The 19,664-nt window shown below is 39.8% G+C and overlaps 1 protein-coding gene and 1 long non-coding RNA gene across 3 annotated transcripts in view; one reads left to right on the forward strand and one right to left on the reverse strand.

The window, feature by feature from the left end:
• The window catches only part of LOC133558999 (uncharacterized), a 40,917-nt gene that overhangs the window by 16,068 nt on the left and 5,185 nt on the right, over positions 1 to 19,664 (forward strand). The gene's annotated exons all lie outside the window — the stretch shown is intronic.
• The window catches only part of ercc6 (excision repair cross-complementation group 6), a 41,452-nt gene continuing 30,814 nt past the window's right edge, over positions 9,027 to 19,664 (reverse strand). The window contains exons 17-22 of the mRNA XM_061910263.1: positions 17,186 to 17,280; positions 16,964 to 17,109; positions 16,457 to 16,897; positions 13,092 to 13,260; positions 12,934 to 13,012; positions 9,027 to 11,316 (exon numbers count right to left, since the gene is read on the reverse strand). Of these exons, the coding sequence (XP_061766247.1) occupies positions 10,876 to 11,316; positions 12,934 to 13,012; positions 13,092 to 13,260; positions 16,457 to 16,897; positions 16,964 to 17,109; positions 17,186 to 17,280 (1,371 nt within the window). The 3' untranslated portion in view covers positions 9,027 to 10,875. The remainder of the gene's footprint in view (positions 11,317 to 12,933; positions 13,013 to 13,091; positions 13,261 to 16,456; positions 16,898 to 16,963; positions 17,110 to 17,185; positions 17,281 to 19,664) is intronic.

The raw sequence follows: 19,664 nt of genomic DNA on the forward strand, positions 1-19,664 counted from the left end.
CATTCAAACTATCCTTTTTCAAAGTTCAAAACATTTCCAGGATTTTCCAAAATTTCTGCTTTTCCGGGACATTTTTCCCATTCAAAATGAATTGGCCATTTTTCTAGCTTTCACCATTTCCACATTTTTCAAGCTATTTGAACTATTCAACCTTCAACACATTGCACCCTTTTGGAAATTCAAACTATTTTTTTCCAAGTTCCAAAAATTTCCAGGATTTTTCAGAATTCCTGCTTTTCCGGTACATTTTTCCCATTAAAAATGAATTGGCCATTTTTCAAACTTCCACCAATTCCAAATGTTTCAAACGATTCGAACCATTCCACCTTCAACACATCCCACCATTCGGGAAATTCAAATTATTATTTTTTCCAAGTTCCAAAAAATTCCAGGATTTCCCAGAATTCCTGCTTTTCCGGGACATTTTTCCCATTCAAAATGAATTGGCTATTTTTCAAGCTTCCACCATTTCCACATTTTTCAACCTGTTCGAACTATTCAACCTTCAACACATTGCACCATTCTGGAAATTCAAACTGTTTTTTTTCCAAGTTCCAGAAATTTCCAGGATTTTCCAGAATTCCTGCTTTTCCGGAACATTTTTCCCATTCAAAATGAATTGGCCATTTTTCTAGCTTCCACCATTTCCAAATGTTTCAAGCTATTCGAATCATTCCACCTTCAACACATTCATTCCACCATTCTGGAAATTCAAACTGTTTTTTTCCAAGTTCCAAAAATTTCCAGGACTTTCCAGAATTTCAGCTTTTCCGGGACATTTTTCCCATTCAAAATGAATTGGCTATTTTTCAAGCTTCCACCATTTCCACATTTTTCCACCTGTTCGAACGATTCAACCTTCAACACATTGCACCATTTTGGATATTCAAACTACCCTTTTTCCAAGTTCCAAAAATGTCCAGGATCTTCCAGAATTCCTGCTTTTCTGGAACATTTTTTCCATTCAAAACGAATTGGCCATTTTTCAAACTTTCACCATTTCCAAATGTTTCAAACTATTCGAACTATTCCACCTTCAACACATTCATTCCAACATTCTGGAAATTCAAAGTGTTTTTTTCCAAGTTCCAAAAATTTCCAGGACTTTCCAGAATTTCAGCTTTTCCGGGACATTTTTCCCATTCAAAATGAATTGGCCATTTTTCAAACTTCCATCATTTTCACATTTTTCAAACTATTCGAACTATTCAACCTTCAACACATTCCACCATTTTGGACATTCCAACAACCCTTTTTCCATGTTCCAAAGATTTCCAGGATTTCCCCGAATTCCTGCTTTTTGAGACATTTTTCCCATTCAAAATGAATTGGCCATTTTTCAAACTTCCACCATTTCCACATTTTTCCACCTGTTCGAACGATTCAACCTTCAACACATTGCACCATTTTGGATATTCAAACTACTCTTTTTCCAAGGTCCAAGAATTTCCAGGATTTTCCAGAATTTCAGCTTTTTCGGGACATTTTTCCCATTCAGAATGAATTGGCCATTTTTCAAAGTTCCACCATTTCCAAAAGTTTCAACCTGTTCGAACTATTCAACTTTCAACACATTGCACCATTTAGGACATTCCAACTACCCTTTTTCCAAGTTCCAAAAATGTCCATGATTTTCCAGAATTCCTGCTTTTCCGGGACATTTTTCCCAATGAATTGGCCATTTTTCAAACTTCCACCATTTCCAAATGTTTCAAACGATTCGAACCATTCCACCTTAAACACATTCCACCATTCTGAAAATTCAAACAATTTTTTTCCAAGTTCTAGAAATTTCCAGGATTTTCCAGAATTCCTGCTTTTCCGGGACATTTTTCCCATTCAAAATGAATTGGCCATTTTTCAAACTTTCACCATTTCCAAATGTTTCAAGCTATTTCAAACCATTCCACCATTCTGGAAATTCAAACAATTTTTTTCCAAGTTCCAAAAATGTCCAGGATTTCAGCTTTTTCGGCACATTTTTTCCCTGCAAAATGAATTGGCCATTTTTCAAGCTTCCACCATTTCCACATTTTTCAGCCTGTTCGAACTATTCAACCTTCAACAAATTGCACCACTTTGGACATTCAAAGTATCCTCTTTCCAAGTTCCAAAAATTTCCAGGATTTTCCAGAATTCCTGCTTTTCCGGGACATTTCTCCCATTCAAAATGAATTGGCCATTTTTAAACTTCTACCATTTCCAAATGTTTCAAATGATTCAAACCATTCCACCTTCAACACATTCCACCATTCTCAAAATTCAAACTATTTTTTTTCCAAGTTCCAAAAATTTCCAAGATTTTCCAGAATTGCTGCTTTTCCAGGACATTTTTCCTATTCAAAATGAATTGGCCATTTTTCAAACTTCCACCATTTCCACATTTTTCTACTTATTTAAACTATTCTACCTTCAACACATTCCACCATTATGGAAATTCAAACTACCCTTTTTCCAAGTGCAAAAATGTTCCTGAATTTTCCAGTATTCCTGCTTTTCCAAAGCCCAATTTCCACCTCTTTTTTATGGCAACTACTCCTTCCAAATTTTTCAACCGTTCCACCAATAAATCATTCTTCTTTATCAGGACAAAAAACTAAGTTGTTTTTTGAACTGGAAAAATTCCCGGTTTTCCCAAAATTTCGTAATATCCATCCATCCATTTTCTACCGCTTATTCTTTGAGGTCGTGGGGGGCACTGGAGCCTATCTCAGCTACAATCGGGCGGAAGGCGGGGTACACCGATAAAACATTCCTCTTAATCAGGATAAAAAACTAAGTTATTTTTTGAACTGGAAAAATTCCCAGTTTTCCTGAAATTCTGTATTACCATTTTTCAATTCAACATGTTACTCCTTCAGCATTTCTCTTGAAAGATTTCACCACCAACCATTCAGACCATTCAAGTTTACCATTTTCCCGAGAAAAAAAAACACTTTTCCCGAAATTCCCACTGAAATCAATGTGACATTCTTCAAAGTTCCACAATTCCCACATTTTTCATCTGATTCAAACTGCTTGTTCAGGAATTGTCTGCTCCCCTTCAACAATTCAAAAAAAATTCCAGGATTTCAGTTCAACTTCAGCATTGGAGCGTTTACACGCAACTCCTTCAGGAATTGCCTCATCTAGTTAAACTTCTTCTTCTTCTCCAGATTTTAGCGCGCTCTACCTTCCACATTTTTCACCTGATTCAAACCGTTCCGACTTCAAACTGTTCAGCCTATTCGGGAATCACAGGTTTTCCCTTGACAAATTCCAAAAATTCCCACATTTACAGGTTTTCCGGGACATTTTTCCCATTCAGAATGAATTTGCCATTTTTCAAACTTCCACCATTTCCAATATTTTCAATCTGTTCGAACCATTCTACCTTCAACGCATTACAGCACCCTGGAAATTCAAACTATCATTTTTCCAAATTCCATAAAATTCCAGGATTTTCCAGAATTCCTGCTTTTCCAAATCCCTATTTCCACCCTTTTTTCTGGCGGCGACTCCTCCCGCATTTTTCAATCCACTTCAACAGTTCCGTCGATAAAACATTCCTCTTAATCAGGACAAAAAACAAAGTTCTTTTTTGAACTGGAAAAATTCCCGGTTTTCCCGAAATTCCGTAATACCATTTCTCAATTCAACATGTTACTACGTCAGCATTTCTCCACCGATTTGAAAAATTTCGACACCAATCATTACAACTCATTCAGACCATTCAAGTTGACCATTAAAAAAAAAAAAAATCCCACTTTTCCTGAAATTCCACATTTTTCAACCTATTCGAACTATTCCACCTTCAACACATTCCACCATTCTGGACATTCAAACTACCCTTTTTCCAAGTTCCAAAAATTTCCAGGATTTTCCAGAATTTCTGCTTTTCCAAAGCCCTACTTCCACTCTTTTTTTCTGGCGACTACTCCTCCCTCATTTGTCAATCCACTTCAAGACATTCCTCTTGTTGTTGTTTTTTGAACTGGAAAAAGTCCCGGTTTTCCCGAAATTCCAGGAATTCCATAATACCATTTCTCAATTCAACATGTTACTACTTGAGCATTTTTCCACCGATTTCAAAAATTTGAACACCAACCATTTCAACTTGTTCAGACCATAAAGTTGTTTTTTTTTAGCATTTTCCCCAAAAATTCCTCCTTATCGGAAATTCCCACTGAAATCAATGGGACATTCTTCAAAATTCCACAACCCCCACATTTTTCATCTGAATCCAACTGCTCCAACTTCAAAATATTCAGCCTGCTTGGGAATTGTGTGCTCTTCTTCAACAATTCTAAAATAATTTCCCGGATTCCCCATAATTCCTTCTATTGTTGCATTTTGCCAATTCAAAATTAATTGTCCATTTTTCAGATTTCCACCATCCCCACATTGGAGCATTCACACATATAATTTTCTACACCAAAATTCATCTATTTATTATTAAACTTCTTCTTCTGTTCCAGATTTTGGCGCACTCTGCCTTCCACATTTTTCCACCCGATTCAAACCGTTCCAACGTCAAACTGTTCAGCCTATTCGGGAATCGCTGGCTTTCCCTTGACACATTCCAAAAATTCCCAGATTTCCCAGAATTTCAGCTTTTCCGGGACATTCCGGGAATCGAGGGATTTCTCCTGAAAATTTTCAAAAATTCCCAGAAATCCAGGTTTTCTGGGACATTCCAGGAATCGCGGGATTTCTCTTGACAAATTCCCAGATTTCCCAGAATTCCAGGTTTCCCGGGAAATTCCGGGAATCGCGGTCGTTCTCTTGAAAAATTCAAAAAATGCCAGATTTCCCAGAATTCTAGCTTTTCCGGGACATTCCGGGAATCGAGGGCTTTCTCCTGAAAAATTTCAAAAATTCCCAGAATTCCAGGTTTACCGAAACATTCCAGAAGTCACGGGCTTTCTCTTGAAAAATTCAGAAAATTTCCCAGAATTCCAGCTTTTCCGGGACATTCCGGGAATCGAGGGCTTTCTCCTGAAAAATTTCAAAAATTCCCAGAATTCCAGGTTTACCGGGACATTCCGGGAATCGAGGGCTTTCTCCTGAAAAATTTCAAAAATTCCCAGAATTCCAGGTTTACTGGGACATTCCGGAAGTCATGGGCTTTCTCTTGAAAAATTCAAAAAAATTCCCAGAATTCCAAGTTTTCTGGGACATTCTAGGTATCGCGGGCTTTCTCTTGACAAATTCCCAGATTTCCCAGAATTCCAGGTTTTCCGGGACATTCCGGGAATCGCGGGTGTTCTCTTGAAAAATTAAAAAAATGCCAGATTTCCCAGAATTCCAGCTTTTCCGGGACATTCCGGGAATCGAGGGTTTTCTCCTGAAAAATTTGAAAAATTCCCAGAATTCCAGGTTTACCGGGACATTCCGGAAGTCACGGGCTTTCTCTTGAATAATTCAGAAAATTTCCCAGAATTCCAGGTTTTCTGGGACATTCCAGGAATCACGGGCTTTCTCTATTGACACATTCCCAGATTTCCCAGAATTCCAGGTTTTCCGGGACATTCCGGGAATCGCAGGCTTTCGCTTGAAAAATTCAGAACATTTCCCAGAATTTCAGGTTTTCTGGGACATTCCGGGAATCGCCGGCGATCTCTTGAAAAATTTCAAAAATTCCCAGAATTCCAGGTTTTACCGGGACATTCCGGGAATCGCAGGCTTTCTCTTGAAAAATTCAGAACATTTCCCAGAATTTCAGGTTTTCTGGGACATTCCGGGATTCGCGGGCTTTCCCTTGACAAATTCCCAGATTTCCCAGAATTCCAGGTTTTCTGGGACATTCCGGGAATTGCGGGCTTTCACTTGAAAAATCCAAAAAAATGCCAGATTTCCCAGAATTCCAGGTTTTCCGGGACATTTTTCCTATTCAAAATGAATTGGCCATTTTTTTTAAACTTCCACCATTTCCACATTTTTTAACCTGTTTGAACTATTTTCACCTCTATTTTTTGACGACTACTCCTTCCACATTTTTCAATGCATTTCAACTGTTCCACCGTTAAAACATTCATCTTAACTTTAATTCCCGGTTTTACCGAAATACCATAATACCATTTCTCAATTCAACATGTTACATTTCTCCACCGATTTGAAAGATTTCCCCACCAACCACTTCAACTCAATCAGACCATTCAAGTTTACCATTTAAAAAAAAAAATCTCACTTTTCCTGAAATTCCCAATGAAATCAATGGGACATTCTTTAAAGTTCCACAACATCCACATTTTTCATCTGATTCAAACTGTTCCAACTTGAAAAAATTCAGCCTGTTTGGGAATTGTGTGTTCTACTTCAACAATTCTAAAAAAAAACCTCATTCACACGCAACTCATTCAGGAATTGCCTCATCTAGTTAAACTTCTTCTTCTTCTCCAGATTTTAGCGCGCTCTACCTTCCATATAATTTTCTCCCGATTCAAACCGTTCCGACTTCAAACTGTTCAGCCTATCCGGGAATCGCGGGTTTTCCCTTGACAAATTAAAAAAACTCCCACATTTCCAGGTTTTCCTGGACATTTTTCCCATTCAAAATGAATTGGCCATTTTTCAAATTTCCACCATTTCCAATTTTTTCAATCCGTTCGAACCATTCTACCTTCAACGCATTACAGCATCCTGGAAATTCAAACCATCATTTTTCCAAGTTCTAAAAAATCCAGGATTTTCCAGAAATCCTGCTTTTCCAAAGCCCAATTTCCACCTCTTTTTTTTGCCGGCTACTTCTTACAAATGTTCAAACACATTTCAACCGTTCCACCGATAAAACATTCCTCTTAATCAGGACAAAAAAGCGAAGTTGTTTTTTGAACTGGAAAAATTCCCGGTTTTCCGGACATTCTGTAATAGCATTTCTCAATTCAACATGTTACTACTTCAGCATTTCTTGACCGATTTGAAAAAATTCAACACCAACCATTACAACTCATTTAGACCATTCAAGTTTACCATTTTATTAAAAAAAAATCCCAGTTTTCTTGAAATTCCAAATATTTGGAACTTTCCACTTAAATCAATGGGACATTCTTTAAAGTTCCACAATTCCTACATTTTTCATCTGATTCAAACTGTTCCAACTTTAAAATATTTAGCCAGTTTGGGAATTGTGTGTTCTACTTCAACAATTCTACAAACACCGTTTCAATATGAGTTGGGAAATTGTGTTAGATGTAAATATGAACGGAATACAATGATTTGCAAATCCTTTTCAACCCATATTCAGTTGAATATGCTACAAAGACAATATTTCTGATGTTCAAACTTATAAACGTTATTTTTTTTTGCAAATAATAATTAACTTAGAATTTCATGGCTGCAACACGTGACAAAAAAGTTGGGAAAGGGCATGTTCACCATTGTGTTACATCACCTTTTCTTTTAACAACACTCAATAAACGTTTGGGAACTGAGGAAACTAATTGTTGAAGCTTTGAAAGTGGAATTCTTTCCCATTCTTGTTTTATGTAGAGCTTCAGTCGTTCAACAGTCCGGGGTCTCCGCTGTCCTATTTTACGCTTCATAATGCGCCACACATTTTCGATGGGAGACAGATCTGGACTGCAGGCGGGCCAGGAAAGTACCCGCACTCTTTTACTACGAAACCACGCTGTTGTAACACGTGGCTTGGCATTGTCTTGCTGAAATAAGCAGGGGCGTCCATGATAATGTTGCTTGGATGACAACATAAGTTGCTCCAAAACCTGTATGGACCTTTCAGCATTAATGGTGCCTTCACCGATGTGTAAGTTACCCATGCCTTGGGCATTAATACACCCCCATACCATCACAGATGCTGCCTTTTGAACATTTGCGCCTATTACAATCCGAATGGTTATTTTCCTCTTTGTTCTGGAGGACACCACGTCCACAGTTTCCAAATATATTTTGAAATGTGGACTCGTCAGACCACAGAACACTTTTCCACTTTGCATCAGCGAAGCCAGCGGCGTTCCTTGGTGTTGTTGATAAATGAGTTTTGCTTTGCAAAGCAGAGTTTTAACTTGCACTTACAGATGTAGCGACCAACTGTAGTGACTGACAGTGGTTTTATGAAGTGTTCCTGAGCCCGTGTGGTGATATCCTTTACACACTGATGTCGGTTCTTGATGCAGTACCGCCTGAGGGATCAAAGGTCCGTAATATCATCGCTTACGTGCAGTGATTTCTCCAGATTCTCTGAACCTTTTGTTGATTTTACGGACCGTAGATGGTAAAATCCCTAAATTCCTTGCAATAGCTCGTTGAGAAATGTTGTTCTAAAACTGTTCGACAATTTGCTTACAAATTGGTGACCCTCACCCCATCCTTGTTTGTGAATTACTTAGCATTTCAAGGAAGCTGTTTTTATACCCAATCATGGCACCCACCTGTTCCCAATTAGCCTGCACACCTGTGGGATGTTCCATATAAGTGTTTGATGAGCATTCCTCAACTTTATCAGTATTTATTGCCACCTTTCCCAACTTCTTTGTCACGTGTTGCTGGCATCAAATTCTAAAGTTAATTAAATATTTGCAAACAAAAAAATGTTTATCAGTTTGAACATCAAATATGTTGTCTTTGTAGCATATTCAACGGAATATGGGTTGAAAATGATTTGCAAATCATTGTATTCCGTTTATATTTATATCTAACACAATTTCCCAACTCATATGGAAACAGGGTTTGTACTTCAGCATTTCTCCACAGATTTAAAAAATTTCAACACCAGCCATTCACGGACCATTCATGTTTACCTTTTTTTTTTAAATTCACGCTTATTCCGAAATTCCCAATTTTTTGGGAAATTCCCACTGAAATCTGTGGGACATACTTCAAAGTACCACAATTCCCACATTTTTCATCGGATTCAAACGGTTCCAACTTGAAAATATTCAGCCTGTTTGGGAATTGTGTGCTCCCCTTTAACAATTCTAAAAGAATTCCAGGATTTCAGTTCAACTTCAGCATTCACACACAAATCCTTCAGGAATTGCTTCATCTAGTGATATAAAAAGGTTTTACGGCATTCAAGACACAGTAAAGACAGCATGTTCCTTTTTAATGTCGTTCACTGTTATGACACCTGACGAAAATGTTATAAAAAATATGAGGTAATGACTGGAATCAAAGACATGAGGACACAAACATGGGGAATTTTTGTGAAAATTAAGGTCAAAAGTGCTTCTTCTTTCATTTTTGAGGTTATTTTAAGTACATAAACAAATTGAATGGAAAGTGCCTGCAAAAAATGGTATTTTTAGTGAAAAAAAAGCAATATTGACCTACATTTAAAAATATTAATCCTGCATAGATTTCCACTTTGTGTAATGTAAACAAAAGAGGAAATTCAAGTAGAACCAGATATGAATAATGAACAAAACGTGACATTGCACTGGAGTGTTTAAGACATATTTGAGGTACTGCAGTACTGTAAATGCAACTTTAAGAGTTCTTGAGGTGTGTTGATATTTTCATCACAGTTGGCAGAAACATTTAAATCGTTGACAAAAGAGGTGAGAACATGCCTTTAAATGGCATAAAAACTTTAAGTTTAAAGTCATTGTGTGGAAAAGTCTGAGCTGTTCTGCCCTGTTTTGTCTTTTATGCCAGGCCACCACAAGAGGGCACCAGTGAGGGCACAGAACCAGAATGGTGGTTTAGTATGGCTCGGAGTTGCACACTTATTTTTCCACTTGTATGTTAAAATGCGGGTTTTAGGATGTGTGCAGATTTGATTTCAAGTATTCCTCCACTGGAGTTGTCGAGTTAAAGGCCTACTGAAACCCACTACTACCGACTACGCAGTCTGATAGTTTATATATCAATGATGAAATATTAACATTGCAACACATGCCAATACGGCCTTTTTAGTTTACTAAATTACAATTTAAAATTTCCTGTGGTGTTCTTGTTGAAAACGTCGCGGAATGATGACGTGTGTTTGTGACGTTATTGGTTGGAGGGGACATACAAGCTCAGCACCACTTACGGCTAAAAGTCGTCTCTTTTCATCGCATAATTACACAGTATTTTGGACGACTCTGTTGCTAAATCTTTTGCAATATGTTCAATTAAAAATGGAGACGTCAAAGAAGAATGCTGTTGGTGGAAAGCGGTGGATTGCAGCTGCCTTTAGCACCGAAACACAGCCGGTGTTTGTTTGTTGTGAAGCTTTAACACAGAGCGGTCAAGCGAACATGTTTCTCTACGTCAACCAGCAAGTTTTTGGATGGGAAAATTGTGATATTAAGTCGGCTCTTACCGGAGACTTGAGTGAATTATGCGTCCTCCTGCAGTAGCTGTCAAAAAAGGCAGCTGTGAGCTTGGCTCCTCGGCTTCTCTCTGAGACACTGGCGTGTTCACCGCAGACATCCGACCTCGAGGTATGTCTTTACAATCTCACTAAAACACAATTAAACACTATTAAAACAATAAGCAGATAAGGGATCTTCCAGAATTATCCTAGTAAATGTGTCTAATCACATCTGATAGGCTCACACTGCCGCCGCCCAGGGCCGTCGCTTTTTATTATTATTACTTTTTTTCTACTCCTTCACTATCAATATCTTCATCCACAAAGCTTTCATCTACGCTCAAATTAATGGGGAAATTGTCGCTTTCTCGGTCCGAATTGCTCTTACTTCTGGAGGCTCACATTATAAACAATGTGAGGAGCCCTTACACCAGTGACGTCACGCGCACATCGTCTGCTACTTCCGGTAAAGGCAAGGCTTTTTTATTAGCGACCAAAAAGTTGCGAACTTTATCGTCGATGTTCTCTACTAAATCCTTTGAGCAAAAATACGGCAATATCGCGAAATGATCAAGTATGACACATAGAATGGACCTGCTATCCCCGTTTAAATAAGAAAATCTCATTTCAGTAGGCCTTTAACGGAAGTTCTCCTTGAGCCTCCAGAGGCCTTCTTGCCCAGACGTCCTGTGAAAGTCACAAATGCTCCTGAGCAGTTCTCTGAAGACGGGCGCCTGCTTCTCGCTCAGTCTGGGTTTGAAGTACTGCAGCACTTCCTGCGTGCTGGCCTCCCCGTCCACCTGCGCCTGGAAGGCCACAAAGTTGCGGAGGTCCGCCAGCAGCTCGTCGTGCTCGGTGTTGGGAGGCGGAGGGGAGCGAGATCTCGCCGCAACGTCCTCCTCTTCTTCCTCCTCTCCGCCTCCTCCTCCTCGGCTGATGTGGTTGCGGCTTTTCATTTTCGCCAGCAGAGCGGAAGAGGACAGGGGGGCGGGGCTACAGTCGGTCTCGGCCGCCTCCCCGCTGAAGTGAGCTCCCGATGCAGACTTCTTTGACTTCATGTTTCTTATGATGGCAGCATCCTGAAGAAACAAACAAAAAGATTATGGTAGATACAGTGTGGCAAAAAAATATTTAGTCAGCCCCCGATTGTGCAAGTTCTCCCACTTAAAATGATGACAGAGGTCTGTCATTTTCATCATAGGTACACTTCAACTGTGAGAAACTACATTTTTGTCAACACACTATTGTGGGACCTTTCATATAATCAAAACGGAGCATGAATATTTTTCAATACTTCTTTCTTATTGGATCATGTGTAACAAACAATGTGCACAGGAAGTTACACAACCTCCAATAAGACACTTCTTTTTCCTTAGAGTAAAGGTCACCACTTGTTTTGGAGCCAATAAACCTGCAGGATGAATCAGCCCTTTTAAACTTAAGATATCAGGTGGTTAGCCTCATTCATGGAGAATGTCATGATTTTGTTTACAATTGGTAATAGTTGTTACTACGGTAATTAAAATGCTGTTTCAGATCAATTAAGCTGAAAGCGTTATCCACTGATAGTGTGAAAGTCACAGCAATGTCTAATTACCATAAATTATAATTATTATATAGTTAATGCTGTCAAATCATGACTTTTTTTAAATATCAGATTAATCACACTTTCCCAATTTGATTAATCACATTTCTTGTATCCATAATTCATATTAACTATTAAAGACCCTTTATATCTTGACATACAGTGGGGCAAAAAAGTATTTAGTCAGCCACCGATTGTGCAAGTTCTCCCACTTAAAATGATGACAGAGGTCTGTAATTTTCATCACAGGTACACTTCAACTGTGAGAGACAGAATGTGAAAAAAACCCCCAGGAATTCACATTGTAGGAATTTTAAAGAATTTATTTGTAAATGATGGTGGAAAATAAGTATTTGGTCAACTATTCAAATCTCTCACTGATGGAAGGAGGTTTTGGCTCAAAATCTCACAATACATGGCCCCATTCATTCTTTCCTTAACACGGATCAATCGTCCTGTCCCCTTAGCAGAGAAACAGCCCCAAAGCGTGATGTTTCCACCCCCATGCTTCACAGTAGGTGTGGTGTTCTTGGGATGCAACTCAGTATTCTTCTTCCTCCAAACACGACGAGTTGAGTTTATACCAAAAAGTTCTAAAATCTGACCACATGACATTCTCCCAATCCTCTGCTGTATCATCCATGTATCCATTTTGGTATAAACTCAACTCGTCGTGTTTGGAGGAGGAAGAATACTGAGTTGCATTCCAAGAACACCATACCTACTGTGAAGCATGGGGGTGGAAACATCATGCTTTGGGGCTGTTTTTCTGCTAAGGAGACAGGACGATTGATCCGTGTTAAGGAAAGAATGAATGGGGCCATGTATCGTGAGATTTTGAGCCAAAACCTCCTTCCATCAGTGAGAGATTTGAATGGTTGACCAAATACTTATTTTCCACCATGATTTACAAATAAATTCTTTAAAATTCCTACAATGTGAATTCCTGGATTTTTTTTTCACAATCTGTTTCTCACAGTTGAAGTGTACCTATGACGAAAATTACAGACCTATGTCATCATTTTAAGTGGGAGAACTTGCACAATCGCTGGCTGACTAAATACTTTTTTGCCCCACTGTCCTTTATAAGGATAATTATAAAACACTTTACCTTGCATTTGTTGGACGCGGGGACATTGTGGACTGAAGGTCCAACCAGGAGAGAATTCTTCTTCTGACCAAAGCGTTTCCTGCAGAGAGCAAAGAGGTCCAGAGTGTGTTAGCGTGTTCTAAAGAAGAGGCTCTATGTAGCGCAGACGACGACGGTACCGTGCGGGGGGCGGAGGATGTCGACTGGCGGCCAGCCTGCACTGCTGCCGAGACACTTTGAGGGCCTTCAGGGCGTCTTTGGCCACCCGGCTGGCTTCTGCCTCCACCAGGACGTAGTCTGGGTTGGACGACTCGATGATGGAGTCGTGCTGCATGACGCTGTGGATTCCTGGAGAAGACGGCAACATATTAAATACGGGCGTTAAAAAAAAAAGATCTTCCAATTATTTGCATATCTTATTTTTAACGATTCCTAATCAGTTTAAATACATGTAAAATATATATATTTTTCCCAACAAGTCCTGTCCAGTCCCTCAATGAAATCATATTGTTGATGTAGATATCTGCTGTACTGATTTACTTTGCAAAAGAGAAAATTTGTCTTGTTGCCTTATTTTCATTCACCAAATTTTTCAGACTATAAGGCACACTTAAAATGTTCTCATTTTCTCAAAACTTGACAGTGCGCTTCACGGCGGAATACTTTTGGTTGTGCTTACCAACCTCGAAGGTATTTTATTTGGTACATCGGGAAATGATTAAGTATGGTTAGTAGATGGCAGTCACAAACAAGAGATTCATCCATCCATCCATTTTTCTACTGCTTACTCCCTTTGTGGTGGCGGGGGGCGCTGGTGCCTATCTCAGCTACAATCGGGCAGCCTAAGCAGGGAAGCCCACCTCATCGCAGGGTCAACACAAGACGGACAACATTCACACGCCAGAGCCAATTTTTTTAGACCAGTTGATCTGCCGCTTCTTTTCTTTTTCTCCTCTGTCCCCCCCCTCCCTTGTGGAGGGGGTCCGGTCCGATGGCCATGGATGAAGTACTGGCTGTCCAGAGTCGGGACCCAGGTTGGCCTGCTCACCTGTGTATCGGTTGGGGACATCTCTACGCTGCTGATTAGACCCCGCTTGGGATGGTTTCCTTTAGACGGGACACTCGCTGCTGTCTTGGATCCGCTTTGAACTGAACTCTCGCGGCTGTGTTGGAACCACTATGGATTGAACTTTCACAGTATCATGTTAGACCCGCTCGACATCCATTGCTTTCAGTCCCCTAGAGGGGGGGGTTTCCCACATTTGAGGTCCTCTCCAAGGTTCTCATAGTCATCATTGTCACTGGCGTCCCACTGGGTGTGAGTTCTCCTTGCCCACTGGGTGTGAGTTTTCCTTGCCCTTACTTGGGTTCTTCCGAGGATGTCGTAGTGGTTTGTACAGTCCTTTGAGACATTTGTGATTTAGAGCTATATAAATAAACATTGATTGATTGATTTAGTGTTGCTAATCAACCTATCCCCAGGTGCATGTCTTTTGAAGTGGGAGGAAGCCGGACTACCCGCAGGGAACCCACGCATTCACAAGGAGAACATGCAAACTCCACACAGAAAGATCCTGAGCCCGGGATTGAACTCAGGACTACTCAGGACCTTCGTATTGTGAGGCACATGCACTAACCACTCTGCCACCGTGAAGCCCCAAGAGATTCACGTAGACTGCAATATGACTCAAGTAAACAACACCAACATTTTAAATGTTCCATTGATACACAAGCGCTCAAAAATCTATCAACATTTTTTAGCATTACTTTGGCAAGCTGTGAGGCCACACTGCTTCATTGTACTGTGCTTCACCATACGAGTATTATTATGGTGTGTGTATAAGGTGAGACATATTATCTGGCATTTTGTTTTGCAATATTATGCAAAAGCAAATGTTCTTACCTTCTGGTACTTGCTGATCTGTATTTGGGATATGCATAAATCCTGAAAAATTGCACGAATACGCCTTTGTAGTCTGTGCCGACACCGCAGTTCAGGGGTCAGGAACCTTTATGGCTGAGAGAGCCATAAAAGCCAAATATTTTAAAAAGTATTTCTGTGAGAGCCATATATTTTTTTTAACATTGAATACAATTAAATGCGTGCATTTTTAAGTAAGACCAACATTTTTAGAGTATAATGAGTCTCTTAATCTTTTTAACAACACTGTTATTATGAAGATAACCAACAATAAATAAAATGCTTCTTACCATTAATGCGACTTCTTGAACAGATGCGGTAGAAACCGGATGGATGGATTAAAATGCATGGGAATTTTTATATTTTGAACGTTATTTTTGACACTGTGCTTACCAGCGGAATTATTATTATCGTGTTAAGCAATGTCAGCTAACATTTATCTGAGAGCCAGGAGCAGTCATCAAAAGAGCCACATCTGGCTCTAGAGCCATAGGTTCCCTACCCCTGCCGTACTTGATAAGCTTCTTCTTTTTCTGTATCCTCTTGTTAGGGGACATTCATCCTCCGCTGTTGCCATTTCTAATATAAAGTAGTGTAAAGTTCTTACTCATATCTGTCAGTAAACTCACCATGAACGCGCTAAAACATACCGGTGTAGTGAGTTTACAGTATTGACCTAAGGAACTTCAGTTACCCGAGTTCCGGTCAGACGGTTTTTCACGGGACACATTTCCGGTGTTGTTTCTGGTTGAGGGGATGCTGCTTTGTTATTGATTCAAGTAAAGTCTGAATGTCATTTAAACAGTTAGCGCCATCTTTTGACACTTCTTCCACTCCCGTCCTTGCATGCTACACCGCTAAAACAAAGATGACGGGGACAAGACACTGACAAAGGTGAGCCACGTAAATAAGACCGCCCACAAAACAGCGCATACTGAAGCGGGTGTCAGAAAGCGGCTTGAAGATGATCTGTAAAACATAATCTATGCAACATTTTGACCAAATAACCACTATTACATGTTATGTAGACCACAAAAAAGTGTTTTACATTTAGAAAAAAAAATTAAAATATGACTCCTTTAATGCGCGTGGGGCGGTATAGCTCGGTTGGTAGAGCGGCCGTGCCAGCAACTTGAGGGTTGCAGGTTGGATTTCCGCTTATGCATTCTTAGACACTGCCGTTGTGTCCTCGGGCAAGCAACTTTACCCACCTGCTCCCAGTGCCACCCACACTGGTTTAAATGTAAAAATTAGATATTGAGTTTTACTATGTAAAGCGCTTTGAGTCACTAGAGAAAAAGCGCTGTATAAATATAATTCACTTCACCTATAATCCAGTGCACTTTATATATGAAAAAGGATTAACGACAGACCATTCATCGACAATGCGCCTTATAATCTGGTAATATAGAAATGTATCCGACCTGTTTATCTATTTTATAGAGGAATGTAGTTAATCATAGAACTGGCAGCCAATGTCGTTAAAAAGTATTGATTTTGAATGGAGAATCGTTTTGAATCAAATTGTTAGAATGATTGAATCGAATCGTGTGTAGCCCAAAGATTCACAGGCCTAACAATAAGCATGCAAAAAGGAAGCTAGTCAAAATAATAGCACAATACCAGATTTCTTGAAGAGCTTCGCCAAAACATAATCGTCTGATTTCTTCTGGTCGCCAGGCTGCTCGTCAGTCTCCTCCTTCTTCAACGCTCGCCTCTTCACCAAGTGAGAAATACGGTGGCCTTCAAACCGAGCGTCTTTGTCGCGTTTATGCTTCTTATTTTGATGTCTTTTCACGTTTTTGGAGTCACAGTGCTTCCTCTTCTCCCTGCGCTTCAGGCCGCCATCTGTGTCCTTATAAGTCTCGTGGCTGAATTTGTTTTCTATACTGGCTGATACTTTTGCATCATCGTGCTGGTCTATTAGAGCGTTGAATTGACTCCCGGGTAATTTTCTACTTGGAGATGCAGGAATGATCCTTGAGTCATTCTGGTCCACTTTAGGGTGTTTGCTGCGCTGCATCCTGTCAGGTTTCTGCGGTGCCTTCACGTCTGATCCGGTACCTGCAGGCACAACCTGAAGGTGAATACTTCCTTCTTGTCAAACGATGGAGGACTTGAAGTGTGTACCTGCAAATATGGCGCTGGTCTCTGTGCCTTGTGTGCCGTCAGGGTCAGCGAGAGTGAATAGTTCATAAATGTCGTTGGACTTAAAGAACCGCCGTTGTTTGGGGTCCTTCAGCACACGATTAGTAAGAAACTGCTTAAAAATTTGCCTGAATGAAAAAGACAAAACCCAGAGTTAGATCCAGAGCAGACCAAACTTGACAAAAAACCAAGCTGCTTTCTCACCTGTGGTAGATTTTCTCCTCTATGGTCCCTGCAGTGAGGAGCCTGTAGATTGTTACTTGTTGTTTCTGACCAATCCTCCACGCCCGCTCCCTGGCCTGGCGGCAACACAAGCAAACATTTTGCATTAATAATGTGTGGAATGTAGTCGCAGGTAAGGAACATGACGTTAATTCTAGACCAGGGCTATTCGACTGGAGAAACAAAAATTGTTGCAGCAATTTCCTAAAAGCACGAGTACTCCAGTTGTATAGAGCAGTGGTTCTCAACCTTTTTTCAGTGATGTACCCTCTGTGAACATTTTTTTTAATTCAAGTACCCCCTAATCGGAGAAAAGCATTTTTGGTTGAAATAAAGAGATAAAGAAGTAAAATACAGCACTATGTCATCAGTTTCTGATTTATTAAATTGCATTACAGTGCAAAATATTGCTCATTTGTAGTGGTCTTTCTTGAACTATTCGGAAAAAAAGATGTAAAAATAACTTAAAACTTGTTGAAAAATAAACAAGTGATTCAGTTATAAATAAAGATTTCTACACATAGAAACTTAAAGTGCCCTCTTTGGGGATTGTAATAGAGATCCATTTGGATTCATGAACTTAACTCTAAACGTTTCTTCACAAAAAAAGAAATCTTTAACATCAATATTCATGGAACATGTCCACAAAAAAATCCAGCTGTCAACACTAAATATTGCATTGTTGCATTTCTTTTCACAGTTTATGAACTTACATTCATATTTTGTTGAAGTATTATTCAATAAATATATTTATAGAGGATTTTTGAATTGTTGCTATTTTTAGAATATTTTTGAAAAATCTCAAGTACCCCTTGGCATACCTTCAAGTACCCCCAGGGGTACGCGTACCCCCATTTGAGAACCATTTCTATAGAGGAACGTGGACCAGTGTAAACACATTGGAAGATCCTTGCATTGACATTTTAACCCTGCTGGCAAAAACAGAACACAGGGGTCCAAACTTGTGGGAGAATGGCCGTGCCAGCAACCTGAGGGTTCCTGGTTCGATCCCCAGCTTCTACCAACCAAGTCACGTCCGTTGTGTCCTTGAGCAAGATACTTCACCCTTGCTCCTGATGGGTCAGGGTTAGTGCCTTGCATGGCAGCTCCCGCCATCAGTGTGTGAATGTGTGTGTGAATGGGTGAATGACGAAATAGTGTCAAAGCGCTTTGAGTACCCTGAATGTAGAAAAGCGCTTAACAAGTATAACCCATTAAGTTTAATAACTTCGGTGATGGCCCCTTTAAATCGTCTCCTTTTTGGCACTTCATTTTCGTAATGTGATTTATGAAACTGGTGTTGCTTGTTTACTTCAGATCAGTCAGTAGCCATTTGTTCAACTTCTTTACTTATACTAGTGGTGTTCCTCAAGGTTCCATTTTAAGTCCTCTCTTTTTCAACTGGTGGTCAGTGAGTTCAGTTCGGAAAAACCTGCGAGAGACTCACATTTATGCAGCAGATTCACAAGAACACTAGAGTGCTGCCATAGAGACCATCTTTAAGCAGCCTTTATGCAGAAGGTCCTTAAAACAGCAGAATGCTCCTGTGACTAACACAATGAATAAGCCAAAATTAAATGTCTACTGTTGGTGCTCCAAACCCTAACCTAAAGGAGAACTGCACTTTTTTTTTGTAATTTTTCCTATCGTTCACAATCACCATGAGAGAGAAGCACATGCTGTAAGTCTTTTTTAAATAATATTTTAAAGATGATAAAAAACTTGTCCAGGGTGTACACCACCTTCTGCCCGAATGCAGCTGAGATAGGCTCCAGCGACCCCCCGCGACCACAAAAGGGTCAAGCGGTAGAAAATGGATGGATAGATGGATAAAAAACGTTTGAAAGATACGGCTAACGGGAGTCACCATTGTCGCCTTCAAAGCCTTCTAAAACAACTTCAAAACCCTCCAACGTTTTATATACACACAGCAAGTATATGTATATATATATTATATATATATATATATATATATATATATATATATATATATATATATATATATATATATATATATATATGTGTATATATATATGTATGTATATATATATGAATATATGTATATATAATTATATATATATGTGTATACATATATATATATATATGTATATATATTTATATACATATATACATATCCATCCATCCATCCATCATCTTCCGCTTATCCGAGGTCGGGTCGCGGGGGCAGCAGCCTAAGCAGGGAAGCCCAGACTTCCCTATCTCCAGCCACTTCGTCTAGCTCTTCCCGGGGGATCCTGAGGCGTTCCCAGGCCAGCCGGGAGACATAGTCTTCCCAACGTGTCCTGGGTCTTCCCCGTGGCCTCCTACCAGCTGGACGTGCCCTAAACACATCCCTAGGGAGGCGTTCGGGTGGCATCCTGACCAGATGCCCGAACCACTTCATCTGGCTCCTCTCGATGTGGAGGAGCAGCGGCTTTACGTTGAGCTCCTCCCGGATGGC

This window comes from Nerophis ophidion, linkage group LG09 (assembly GCF_033978795.1).
Source record: "Nerophis ophidion isolate RoL-2023_Sa linkage group LG09, RoL_Noph_v1.0, whole genome shotgun sequence".
Lineage (NCBI taxonomy): Eukaryota > Metazoa > Chordata > Actinopteri > Syngnathiformes > Syngnathidae > Nerophis > Nerophis ophidion.